This window comes from Crocodylus siamensis, chromosome 8 (assembly GCF_052110815.1).
Source record: "Crocodylus siamensis isolate JL-2025a chromosome 8, ASM5211081v1, whole genome shotgun sequence".
Classification (NCBI taxonomy): Eukaryota; Metazoa; Chordata; order Crocodylia; family Crocodylidae; genus Crocodylus; species Crocodylus siamensis.
Genome location: NC_143402.1, coordinates 75,767,886 through 75,781,672, shown reverse-complemented (window position 1 = coordinate 75,781,672; position 13,787 = coordinate 75,767,886). Strand labels below are relative to the sequence as shown.

The 13,787-nt window shown below is 42.3% G+C and overlaps 1 protein-coding gene across 4 annotated transcripts in view; it reads left to right on the top strand.

Annotated features, from left to right (window-relative positions):
- The first annotated feature begins 1,548 nt into the window (after nucleotides 1-1,548).
- The window catches only part of LOC149859087 (ABC-type organic anion transporter ABCA8-like), a 49,246-nt gene continuing 37,007 nt past the window's right edge, over nucleotides 1,549-13,787 (top strand). For all 4 annotated transcript variants that reach the window (XR_016443753.1, XR_016443754.1, XM_090059397.1 and 1 more), the window contains exons 1-8: nucleotides 1,549-1,682; nucleotides 3,341-3,451; nucleotides 5,530-5,740; nucleotides 7,601-7,759; nucleotides 8,605-8,705; nucleotides 9,586-9,812; nucleotides 11,552-11,690; nucleotides 13,253-13,438. Coding sequence is in view for 2 of the 4 variants with exons in the window: in XM_090059397.1 (XP_089915523.1) it covers nucleotides 3,350-3,451; nucleotides 5,530-5,740; nucleotides 7,601-7,759; nucleotides 8,605-8,705; nucleotides 9,586-9,812; nucleotides 11,552-11,690; nucleotides 13,253-13,438 (1,125 nt within the window). In the remaining 2 variants the exon portion in view is untranslated. The remainder of the gene's footprint in view (nucleotides 1,683-3,340; nucleotides 3,452-5,529; nucleotides 5,741-7,600; nucleotides 7,760-8,604; nucleotides 8,706-9,585; nucleotides 9,813-11,551; nucleotides 11,691-13,252; nucleotides 13,439-13,787) is intronic.

The window sequence follows — 13,787 nt, the reverse complement described above, 5'->3', positions numbered from 1 at the left end:
AATAGACTTGTAACAGCTAAAAGCTGAATAAATGTATTATTGTTTTATGAGCAGGGATCCACAATCAAAATGAAACACCCCTAATGTGGGTGTTTCATTTTGATCATGGAAAAACGTGCATTTGGGGTTAATTTTTTGCTCCAAAAAATTGGGAATTTTTTTTATCAGCGAAAACCAAGCTCCCTATTTATGAGTAACCGTGTCCTAATCTTGGACTTAACATCTGGGACGAGGCCCGAAATAATGATACTGGACATAACACGATGAAACACCAGATGCTTTTCTTAGACCGCCAGACTCTCCATGATGTCTGAATGTATGCCATCTAATTCAGGAGTATAAGGGAGGTTTTCCCCTTGCTTGCCATCCTGGCAAGCTCTCAACCCATTTTTCTGAAAGTCAAGCTATTTTCTCCCAGCCTGATGCCTCCTGGCCAATGACAAAGCGTCCTGCAAACTGGGTTCCACTATCTGTGACATCCACGCCTTTAGTGATGTGCATGCAGCACTTCTGCACGCAAGTCAATGCAGGCAGGTATCCTGATTGTTTTCAGTAGGAGTCAAATCAAACTCAGGCGTTAACTCAGAAAGTTGTCTGCTTGTACCCAGATCACCTGTGAGCTTTCTGGGGCACTATGCCTCCTGGGGTCTATGACTTCAAGACAGTCTTGCTGTTTCGATTCTTTCAGAGTCATAACCCCAGGATTTCGAGTGTCTCTGTTGAAGACCTGGAAGCCTTGGGTCTTATAGTCTGGGTCTTAGCTGAGGAAAGAAGTAATTTTTATAACTTCATCTTTTTAACGAAGTATGACCATATTCACCTGGGGCAAGGGCATGATTCCAACTCCCCACCCTTTGCCCCCTTCCCCAGCAGTCATATCTTTTCCGTCTTTTAATGCAGTTTAAGCTTCACACCACTCTCTGCTGTTCGGTCTGCATTGCTACCACCAGCCTTGAGAACTTCGTTGGGAACCAATGTGAGCTTCCCTAGCTTGGTAGTTTAACTGATGCTGTCCAGCTGCAATTAGACAAAACCTCTATATTTAACATACCATGCTGACAAAATCAAACTACTGTTTGTTGTGCTTTGTATGGTAAGAAGCAAAGGAAATTTCCCATCTGCTGCGGTTACTATTTTGGAAGCGTTTTCTAAAATAGTAACTGCAAACAAAGCTGTCCTACAGATAAAAACCAGGCTGGACATTGCTCCCCTGTTTCCCCGCATTGGCATGTTGCAGTCCTTTTGAAGTTAGGTCTGGCTTGCATACAGGGCAGTAATCGATTTAAAAAAAACACATTTGGGGAGTTCTTTTCTTGCCCCCCACTCTCCTCTTTATGCATAAGAAATGTCAAGTGTTTCCCAGCTAACTTTCGAGAGAGACCTCTGTCAGGCACATCAGCAGAAATATGTTCTCTCATCTTTATATAAAAGGAGAAATGCAAAGAGCTGCCAAGGAGGAAGGCTCTTAGGGGGTAGGAGAGGGGAAGCCAATGAAAAACAAAGTTGTCATGTGAGGTTTGGAATTGCTAATAGAAGGGGGGAAATGCCTCTTCACAGAAAAGCACGACGAGCCATTGCTTTGATTCCAAAATATATCCCAGGAAAACTGCTGTTTTCTGCACTGTTTTTACTGCTATTAGAAGGCAAATATTCCTGATTCCTCTTAAACTGTTGGCTTTAAGGTAGGATTTCTGTTTTTCTACTGCGTTGTCTTAATCAAATATGAAAACATCCAATAACTAATAACTTGCAAAGTAAAGCTGTGCCACTCTGTGCAGTACAAGCTATGCTGGAAAGAACTGTCCATACTTCTTGTTGCAGCTTTGGGTTTAGTCAGTTCAGTATCTATAAGTAAGAGAAGCATTAGGAGAGTGATGGTGACATTCCTCACTCAGCTTGAACCGTTGTCCAGCTCTTATTTGTCTGTCTGGACTGGAAGACAATGTAAAGTTATTTTTGGTATGCATTTGCCTGCTGTGCTTTTGCCCATGCACTGGCAACACAACCCAAAGTTTGTCTTTTCCAAGCACATTTGTAAATCTGCAGTGGAGTGAATATTTAACTCTTCACGACTGTTTTTATTGTCTTCTTTCCAGGTATTAATTTTTACTTTTGCTTTTTTTCTTGGGGCAGAGTTGTGGTTTGTCTGTGACCTGTGAATGGATGTGATGTCTAAAATGTACTTCTGAATAGCCTGGGTCCCTCCCTGATTTTTTTTTTTTTTTTTTTTTTACTGAAAAAATAAGCCTTCACCATAAAGACAAAAGGTAAAGTTCTGCATTCCTAGAAGGAAGGCAGTCGTTCTGTCTTTGAGGTTTTTCTAATGGAGGAAGGAGGCTCACCATGTGCACTTCTTTATCATAACCAAGATTTTTCTAATCTCTTCCAATGAATTGCTTCAATTGCACACAACATTAGTAGCAGTGCCCTCCGCTATTAGATGACAAGCCATTTACAGCTGCCTCAGCGGATCTTGATGGAGAATCTGCTCTCTCAGTTAATGTAGCAAATCTTTCTAGCCTGCCTAGTAGACAGACGTTCACTGCAATAACAATAATAATGCAACTAAAATTTAAATTAATTGTTACATCACATTTACCTTTTGCTAATCCAGAATATAATACTACAGAAGCAGTCTATGAAAGCATAAAACACTTTTTTATTTTCTTTATCTGGAATAGTGTGTGCTATTTTCTATCAGTTTCCATCCCCAAGACCAAAAGAGCCAAGAGTGAAAAGGATTTTTTGTAGTATTAGTAGAATAAATAGAAATCTGAATCCATTGCACTTGTTCATGTTAGACATGCAAAAACACAGAAAGGAGTGAGGGGTCATGTTACATACAGTATTTCACATTGTGTTCAGGTATTCTCCACTTGTTTAGTCAGCAACATCTGGACACAAGCATTGCCAGAAGTGCTTCAGAGGAAGGTGAACAAAGTATCTAAAGAACAAATTATGCACTAGGGTAAAAAATATACTTCCTGACTCCTCCAAGTGATCAGTGAAGCCCCTAAACTATGGGATTTGGTTAGTCACTGTCTAAATGCAGAACCAGAAGCCTTGTGTACAGTGCTGGGGATCCCAGAAGTCACTGCCTTTTGCTTATAAAAGCTATGCTGCGGAGATGGTCCTAGAGTTAAGGCATGACACAAGGAGTTGGGACATCTGAATTTGCAATTTCAATTCTTTCTCCTTCAGTAAAATGGGAGTAATAGCTACCTTTGCAAAGTGCCTTGATATGCCCAGATGAAAGGACGGCACACACAAAACTATATATATATTCTTCTTTTTTGGCTTTGTTTTATTAGGAGATTCCTGCTTTTGCTTTTCTCTCTAGATTAAAAAAATGCAGACTCTTCAGAGGAAGAAGAGCATGTACCGGCAAACTAAAGTTCTCTTATGGAAAAATGTGCTTATCAAATGGAGGATGAAGAAAAAAAGCTTTCAGGTGAGTGCAAAAAGAAAATTTAGGAAGCAAATTAAAAGCTAAGTGGGGAGGGCAGAGGGTGTTAATTAACTGATGTATTTTGTGTTCAAAGTAAAAAACAAAAAAAACAAAAAGTATATGAAAAGTCCCAGTGAGGCAGTTCTCTTTGTGCAGGTCATGCGTTGTTAAAGCTGTTTTTTTCTATTGATCTTAGGTCTTTCTCTTATCCATACAATAATTTAAATGCTCAATAGCAAACATTCATAATGCCAGCTCTTTGCTATTCAGTCAGGCATTCAAAGACATGATCATGTTGATATAGTGACAAGAGTTCAGCTGCTATTTGTCAGTTATAAAACCTCCACAGATTTGACTGCTTTTAGCTATGTGACAGAAACAACATGTTTTGACTTACTAGATAGTATTGCTGGTCATATTTGCACTGCCAGGCCTCAGATTTTACAACTTGAGCTAGTGATAATAGCAAGTTCAAGTAACTCTTGAATTCCATGACAAACTAGAAGAAGTCAACCATTGTTTAACAACAAGCAGGTGATGAAAGGAGAGGCTACTGAAATCAGAGTAGCTGGGTGGGGGTCAGGAGGACAGGCACAGTGTGGGCTGACATTATACTGCTAGTTCTTCTCTAGTATTCAGGACTCGGCATCCCTGCCTGAAAAGGTGCGAGTGAGCTAGGCTGTGAATTTTCAGTAAGGCCATTTTGCACTGAGTTTAAAGGTTGCCCTCAAATACTCCACACGACAAAAGCTCCCCCTTCCCTAGCTGCATTCCCAACCTATTCTGCACAGAGGCATGACCAGAGAGACAAATAATGGGCAGGCTGATTCCTCGAAGGGTTCTTCTATTAGACAGGAAAAGGGAACTCGAGCAGAGCCATTCTCAGTACTTGTTGCTCCTTCTGTACTTAGGTCTCATAACCAGCAGTAGGGTCTAGAAATGGATCTTGCTACAGATTTCTTCTTTCTCCCACCTTACTTACCTTAGGTGGGTGCTGAACACTTGACACACAGTATTTCACCCCAGAAGTACTGTACAGGTTTCCCTCGCCAGCCACTGGGGTTAGGTTCCTGAAAGTTCCCGTGGTTAGCAAAACCACAGTTGGCAAGACAAAGGATTTATGGGAAAAATGGCAGGTGGGGGGCTGATGCACAGCCATGGAAAACCGTGGTTACTCAAAACTGAATACCGTGGTAGCCAAAATAGTGTATAGAATATTAAGCGGAGATACTCAAAATTGTGGTTGGGGAGGGAAATCTGTATTACACAGTGCTGGCCAAAAAAAAGATGTCCTCCCCTTCCTCCCCCACGGAAACTGGATAAAGAGCATTCAGGTTTTCATTTTTAAAACTGTGACAGCCCCAAACCTGTATTTTTTTTGTTTTATTTTGTTGGGTTTTTTTAGCTTTCAATTTGTCAATACAATCCTAAAAAGCAGTATTTTTCTAATGAAAATATGGCATGGTTCATCAGAAGCATAGATTAATTGAAAACTATTTCAATGTTTTCTTCTCTAAAAAAGTAGTGTGGTCAATGTTTGATCAGGTCAATATGCAGCAGACCTTTGCAAGTGGGCACACACCTGGGCCACACTCCACATGTACACTTGTTGCACATCTGAATATTACATATTGGAGGAAATGTTTTAGAGACTTATCACACACATTATTTAATATGAATACATGCATCTATAGATTAAACTGGCTGTTCTCTACAGCTAATATTACTGCAATCCTGAGAAAATACAAAGCAATTTCTGCCTGGTGTTCTCTCATTTTCAAACAAATGTAAACAACGATATAAAGGGTTGATCATGATGTCTGTGTTTGCATCTTTTAAAGTTCATTATTTTTATTCCCAAAGGTAGGGATTTTAGACTTGACTTTACCCTCCTAGGTTCTAGTAATATTAAAAGTTATGAAAAATTGTGATACCAGTACGTACAAAAAGGATAACATAGAAAATGGTTCTGTCAAATTTATCAAGAAATCTCTCTTGTGCACATAATTATCAGGAACAGTCGTATTCTCTTTCAGGTTATTATATCACGTTCTCCTTGCATTTTTTTCCCTATTACACAGGAATGGATCCTCTCATTACTTTTCCTTCTTCTGGTGTACCTAATTACATTGTACCATTATTCTCCTCCAATTGCTGAAATACCTCACACTTTCCTCGGACGCTTAGATGATCCTGCCTTCAATGCTACTGGGGTTACAGTTGCCTATACCCCAGTGACAAATACTACAAGACAAATAATGAATAAAGTGGCATTTGACTCTGTCATGAAAGGTATGTCATGTCTGCCAAGTTTTAAAACATGCCTGGCTAGTGCATAGAAGTCATCCTAATTTATCCATTATCACAGCTAGGTATGGAGGCATTATCCAGTACCTCTCATTTTCTTTTAGTGTAGTGTGACAAGTATAACAAAAGGGTAAGACTAAGCATAGCCCAGTAGTATTGAAGTAAATGCTGGTTCATTCTTTTCAGGAAAGTTCATGAAATAATTAAGTTTCCTAAGTATATTCAGCAGCCTGATCATGAAAGAACTAGACTGATTCCCAGTACTTCTTAATTTTAGACATTGCAGAAACTATTACTTCAATGATAGATGTAGTTTCAGAAAAAAAACAGAGTGGAAATCACATATGCTTGCACAGTGAAAGCTGAATGGAAATAAAATGAATTGATTACTGGCTGTCTGGCACTCCAGGTAGCAGAGGTACTGTGAAGCCCCATATTTCAGACCTAAAGAAGAAAGAAAGAAACCTGAAATTTCCTTAGTGCAATGTGATAACATGTATTTCTTCATCATGTGTTGAGTGGAAAGCAAAGGCTTAGCCTGAGCCATAAAATCATGATCCTGGTCCAGATACCAAACACCCAACAGTTTGAATCCAGAGAGACAAGGACTACTAAAGTGGAAAGTTCAAACCTGGATCTGCATTTGGATCCCACATTGTCACCTGAAGTCATTTATGGATACTGTTAGGATCCAAGGTTTATGTTCAGAGACTGTCTAGTGAAAAGTGCCTTCTGCCTGACTTCTGCAACATGGCTAACTATTAGAGCTGTGTGAAGCTTCGATCGCTGACTTGATTCGGTAGAGATTCAGCCCGATCCAGCAGCCGAATCTCCGAATCTGAATTGAATCAGGAGACCCATTAATCTCTCCAAATCGAATTGGAGAGCTTTAGAGAGAGATGATGATTTGGCCATAGACGCAGCTTCATATGTTTTTTCTACATACCTCAAGGCACTGGGCATGGCTTGTGAACGCTGCAATGCTGAGGCAGATGGAGCATCCACAGGAGTGCAGGGGGGTCCTTCGCATGCTTGGTGGCAGACCTGGAAGTAGACCAGAAGTACTTCTGGTCCACTTCTGGATCCATTACAGAGTGTGCAGGGAACCACCCCCCAGCCTCCTGGCTCAGTGACTGGTGCCTCCTGAGTCTGGAGGAGCACCCACGGTCCCCCTGTGGCCAATCGCTGGGCTGGGGGGCTGTGGGGGGAGTCCCCATACGCTCAGCATTGGACCCAGAAGTGGATCAGGAGTACTTCCAGTCCACTTCCAGGTCTGCCACCGAGCACGTGGGGGACCCCCCTGCACTCCCGTGAGATGCTCCATCCGCCCCACCATCTCCGCATTCACGAGCTGGGACTGGTACCTTGAGGTACATAGAAAAAACATATAAAGCTGCATCTATGGCTGAATCACTGATTCTCTGAATCGGAATCGAATCTTCAGATACAGCCGAATCAGTTTGGGACTGTGATCCAAATCAGCAAATCAAATCACTATCCCCCAAATTGGGCCAAATCTGAATCGAATACTGCCCGCTTCACATGCTCCTACTAGCTACCTGACTTTGCTAGTGAAAAGATGACTTTTACAGTAGAGAAAGCCATCCTCGCAGTCAAATATTGCATTCACTATTGATTCTAGCGAGAATCTTATTAAACTCTTCCAAGCTGATTAAATCTAAAGTGACTTAAGATAGCTCCACGCAGAACTGAGCAGAGAATAACACCATGAAGATTCTTCATTGAAGAGAGTCACACCACTGACAGAACCAGAAGATGTAGGGATTTCCAGAGCTTGCATTTTCGAAGTCACTGATCAACATATTTGCTTTCTATAAACCACAGGTATAAAAACAGAAGCAGTAGAAGATGAAAAAGCCCTGGAAACGGCATGGACTAAGAATCAAAGCATTGTAGGGGTTGTATTTGAAGATGACTTTTCTTATCGCCTGAGGTTTGCTCCCAGATATGTGGTTATTCCAAATGAAAACTTGGGAGACATAGGTAATTCTAATTGATATTCTTATTTAGAAAGGCAGCTCATATGAATCAGCACAGCTCTGATGGAGCAGATCTGGCCCTTATCCTCTATATGATCAAATATTTTTATCACCTAGAAATAATCACACATTCAAGCCTGTTTTACTTTGTTAACAACAAAAGCTATCTTGTAAAACATTTGGTCTTCTATTGACTTGAAATATTCACCCCACTCGGTATGTTGCAGTCCATGTCAGTCTCTTTTTTTATGTCTCATTCTATAGTTTCATGCATTAAAAATGGATGTAATGCCACATACGTTAATGTATCTGTTATGCACTATTTTTGTTCCCTGGTTTCTTGACAAATCTAAATCAAGCACGTAAAACTAATGTCCAAAAAATTGCATCCATGCTCTTGTGAGCAGCCACAGTGAAACAGAAAAATTTTAATCTAGAATAAAGATTGTATCAACTTCTAACCTTGACCAGTGGTTGCTTAGGACAGGGCATTTAAGGTGATATTCTGTGGAAGCATCTACATTTCCATAGGCACTGAGCCATACCTGTTTTGTCCTGGTTTGTTGTTGTTGTCATTAAATTGATGACGGCAGTCAAGCACATTTCATTGAAAAACTTCCAACTCAGATATTTAACGTGTCCTAAAGAATTGAAATATTGCTCAGATGTGTGGCATAGGAAGTATCACGGTATCCCGTGTCACTGAAGAACGTGGGAGATTGACCATAGTGCATCTCAAAATATAATAGGAGTAGTAAAGTGGGGAAAGGGATTTGCTGCCAGGCACATCCACTGCAATGGAGATTATTGCATATAGTTAGTGCAACTGATCTTTCATCTTGGCTGCAGATTCCTGTTACAATGCTTCTGCAAGTTACTGTGAAAGCCCAAGATACTGGTACAATGGGTTTGTGTCTTTGCAATCCAGCATTGATGCCGCCATCATAGAAGTAAGTGCAACTCCTGAGGTGACATTATTGTCTGTTTTCCAGAAAGTGAATTTTTCACCATGAGAATCATGGTGAGACCATTCCCGCTGGTCCTGCCCACTGAGTGAATTAAACTAGCAAAGGAAATAAGGAGAAAAGGAAAGACTGAAACAGTTCTCGGTGTATATGCTAGCTAGCCATCGATGACTATTCTGTGAGCATCATGACAGCATTGAGTTTTAAAGAGAGTTTGGAAGCGATGGCATTCAAGGGTTTTGTTGATTTCTTGTAGTGTCTTTCAAGAGTGATGGGGGGCAGATGAGAAAGGGCAAAGGTGCTTGAGGAAGAACTGAAGTCCTGAGCGCTCATGCATCCACACAGCATGTACCCTACCTGCCTTAGGCTCTATATTGACTCCACATTTTGCGAAGTCTGGGTCAAAATAACTCGGTAGTGGATTCCTGGCTTCTACACTGGTTTGTCACTGTGGCTTTTCCAGTGCACCCCATGAGACTTCACTACTAAGAGAGGATAGTAAGACAACCCACAGATATTTGCAGGGACACTGGACAGTCTTTAGTCAACTCAGTTACAATCCATAGGGTCCTTGCGAAACCTATATGCAATTCTCTTACTTTATTTGTGAGCTTTTGCTTTGCCAGTGAAGCAAAGTCCTCTTGGCTCTGGTCTCAGAAACTGATCTTGACAGTACCATTTTGTATGCACTTGCCAGGGAAGACTGAAGTTTTCCAGGCCAGGAAGGAAGTTACAGCAGTAAAAGTATGAGGAGTTTGCTGTCACGTCAACTGTCCCTATCAATATTCAGTGGCATATGAAACTCATCTTGCTGTACAAAAGTTAACCTGCATTAGCTAACTTTGCTAACTTTAATCCTTTTCAGGGCACAACAAGTCATTCTGTCTGGGAAGAAATGAAATCCATTGCTGGTGTCCGTATGAGATCATTAAACATCATGCCTACAATAACAATGGATTATTCATTTATCTTGATTACTCTTGTAATGTGTTTCTCTCCCTTTATGCACTTTTTGGCACTAAATATGACAAGCGAAAAAAGAAAGCACAAGGAATTGATGAAGATGATGGGGCTGCAGGACTTGGCATTCTGGTGAGTTGCTGAAGTAGCTAAAATGTGTGTGCTTGCAACAGTAAGTACGTGTTTGCCAAAAGGAACGTATTCTCAATGAATGCAATGAACTGCTAGCTTCACTCCCTCCTGGGAACAAGAGGGACTGAAAAAAGCAACTAGACAGCAACTACAGGTGGAAATTAGGCCTGTGTGAAGCAGCTAGTATTAGCTTTGGATTCAGACTTGGCCGATTCAATTGGGCCAAATTTAATTCGGAGATTCGGCTCCAGGCCCGCTCTCCCAGCCCGACAATGGCTGCCCTGCCTGCCCCAGCTCCCGGCACTTGTTAAAAAAAAGCCCCGACTCAGCAGGCACTGCCGGGGGGGAACCATTGCCCCATGCTGCATGGGGGGCTCTGCAAGAGCCCCCCCTCTCCCCTTGCTCCCCCAGCCCTCCCACGGGTGCCCTGCCCAGGCCAGCTCCAGCCCTTTAAGAAAACAAAACCTGAGAAAAGCCCTGGACCCACCACTCCCAGCTGCCCCACACCATGGGGGGCTCTGCATGAGCCCCTGAAGCCCCGAGGCCGCTGCAGGAGCCGTGAGTCCCTGGGCTTTTTTTAGTTTAGTTTTTTTCTTAAAGGGCTGGAGGAGTGGGGAGGGTGTTTGGGGGCTCATGCATAGCCCCCCATGCAGCATGGGGCAGCAGGGATTACCCCTCATGCCCAGCAGCACCCAGTGAGCACTGTGGCTTTTTTTAAAGTACTGAGCTGGGGCGGGAGGGCTGGGGGAGCAGGCGGAAGTAGGGGAGCTTGGGGAGCGGTGGGGGTGGGTGGGTTGGCAGAAGTCCTCCCCATGAACCCCTCCACCCTCCTTCACCCCCCCATCTCCCAGCCCTGGTACTTACCAGTTCGGAGTCGGCTGCAGCTCCCTGTTGTAGCCACCAGGGACTGCCCGATCACTAAAGTACTCCAAATCTTTCCCGAAAATTTGGAGAGCTTTGAATCGATTCAGACCTTTTAATTGGTCCCCTGATTCATTTCAAATTCAGAGATTTAGCCACTGAATTGGGCCGAATCAGGCAAGGACCGATGTACGTTGTTTGGAGTAGTTCATGCAGACTCACTCCATCATACAGTTTATAGCTATTCTGAGGAAAAGCTAAACTTTGACTCTCCTTGAAAATTTTTTTTAAAAAATAGCTCAAAAAACCCCCAACTCTCAGGGTTGGGGAGCTTTTCATAGTGAAAAGATATACCAAACAGCTCGCCCTTCCTGGCTTGGGATTCTTTTCTTAGGGAGTGTGTGGGTTTGAGGTCTCTTACTAGATCTATGGAAATACAGGCAGATTTGTAGTACAGCCACAGATGGTGACATAATTTTTTCCTAGCCGTATCACACAGGGAGACCCAGGAGACTTAAGGTAATAAAAACCCATCTAACATAGAGGATCCTCTGATATCTGTGGGGCTTGAGAAATAGCCTGTTTTCTATGGGGGGTGGTTCAAACACCTCCTGCAATGGAGAGAAAACTCTGTCCATCCCCACTCATCCCCCTTTTCCCAGGGAAGGGATATGTTCCTGATCTGATGCATTCCTCTGGGTAACTCCTTGCTGATGTCAATCGTGCCAACAACCGTACGTGGAATAGCAATGGGCTTTCCCACAGAATGCCTAAGTAATGTAATTAAGAGACGGTGTTTGCCGTACAGATGAAGTCTTAATTAAGATGAAGTCATTCATTAAGCAAGCAGGAACATAATAATATCTTTTCATTTGCAGGCTCTCCTGGAGTTTGTTGTATGCCGTCAATATTTCGATTATGTCCTGTGCATTGACAGCTATCTTTTTTAGTGAGTTTTTCCTCATGAGCAGTTTCTCTGCTGTCTGGCTTCTGTTTTTCCTTTATGGCATCTCATCCGTAAGTCTGAGTATACATTTCTTTACCCCTCACATTAAAATATCAGTAACAGCCTACACTGCTAATAGCCACAGGGCAGATACGAGGGTGTTCTGGTACTGTAGCCTTTGCTTGGTCAGGCTGATTGATTAAGCTGAGGATATCTCTAAGGCCCCTCTACATGTTACAGGCATTGTGTAGATAACCAGTTAATTGTGCGGTTTCCTTGAGACCAGCTACATGTGCAAAATACTTATCATGCCATGAGAAGCTCCAAACTGCTACTAAGTTAGACCTCAACAATGTGTACTAACTTTATAGCTGGTTGCTATTCAGGTTGAATGTGCACATGTAGCAGGGTCTCCCTAGCCGCAACTGAGGGGACTCGGCCCAAGCAGCTGTAGACTCTGGGTCCTGGCAGTACCCAAAGGTCCTTACATTATCCACCACCTATGGACATGCTGGGTAGCAACACAGCTGTGCTGCCAGATATGTGGAATATGAGAATGTGTTTGTAAAACCCTTATTTAATCACATTCTCATATTCCACATGTGATTCAATGAGGGTTTGAAACCATGATATTCAGGATCTCTGCTAACATTTTTCAGATCAATTCCATTCAGTTGAAATACACTTAGTGCAAATACAAATATTACTTGTTGAAGATGATTAGCCATGTCCTTCTTTGAAAAGACACCTGCTGAATTAAATTTTGCTTCCAGTATTGCTTTAAGCTTGAAGGTGAAATATTTTGGATCTCTTCAAAATTGTTTGGGTGTACTCAGCTAATTCTCTATCATTCTTTAACCCCATTCTTACTACCAGATTAATTTTTCATCATTTTTGTGCACTGTATATAGTACTGCATAAGAACAGAAATTATGATCCTGGTGGTTTGTTTAAAACTATTCCTTCACTAGCAAAAGTCACTTGACATCATAACATATATTAAGAATTTGAACAAAAAGGGAACTTAACCTACTGCAAGCGGTAGTTTGAAATAAAAAGAACTAATTTTTTTTAGGGAGCCCTGCGGTGTTTTTTGTATAGGTAGTGGAAATGATTGAGTATTGATTCTAGGATATAACCATGGGTAATTTTCTGTTTAAACTGCATACAGCTAGGCAAGTCATACGTTTTTGTTAATGGGTCGTGTCTAGTGTGGCCATCTGTCCCATTTTTCCCAAGAGAGCCCTGGATTTTGGACATCAGTCCCAGGTGCGGGCCACAGATTAAAATGTGTGTCCTGGGCACGAGGCGCAGTCTGGCAAGGAAGGGAAGCAGCATCCTACCCCAGGAAGGCAGCCAGGCAAGCGCCACGGCTGCCCTGCCAGCCTGTGACAGCACACTGCTTTACCTCCGCCTCTCCCTGCAGTGCACCGCTGACTTGGGAGGGGCAAAGAGGAAGGGGACAGTGTCCTGGATGTCCTGTATTTCCCACCAAGATGGGTGGCACCCTAGTCTTGTCACAGTTGAACATGTGCATCTCCCACTGTCTCTCAAGTATCTCCTTCAGACCTGTTCTTACCTCAGAGCACTTCACTCACAACCTCACCAACTAAGAGCTCCCTTATCTTTACAGATCCACTTCATCTTCCTGCTCAGTTCCCTCTTAAAGAAACATAAAACCACTGCCAACGTTGGGTTCCTCCTCACCCTTCTCTTTGGATTCCTGAGTCTTATTGTACTGCTGACAAAACTCCCCGCACCTTTGGAATGGGCTTTGGGACTCCTCTGCCCCTTTGCTTTTAATGCTGGATTTGCAAAGGTATGGAAGAGCATTTGGAAAACTGTAACTAAGAGCTGGCTCTCTGCATAAGCTAGGCGCTTGACAAGCAGATTACAACTTAACTGTTACGGTGTTAGCTTTCAATGGCTCCATTTGTTAGATGATACATAAGCACAGAGGCATAACTTCTGTCCCAAAGAATTTGTTGTGGTCTATTTGTCCTATGTTAGGTAAATAGAGAGTATTAGGTTGGAGTAAGCCAATTGCGTACCATCTTCCCAATTGGTGTCATTGGATGTCATTGATACCTGATTGGGTATCATCATAAATAATAGTAGAAATCTATTTCAAGTGAGGAAAGAACAAGAGGGGAGCTATGGTGATGGAC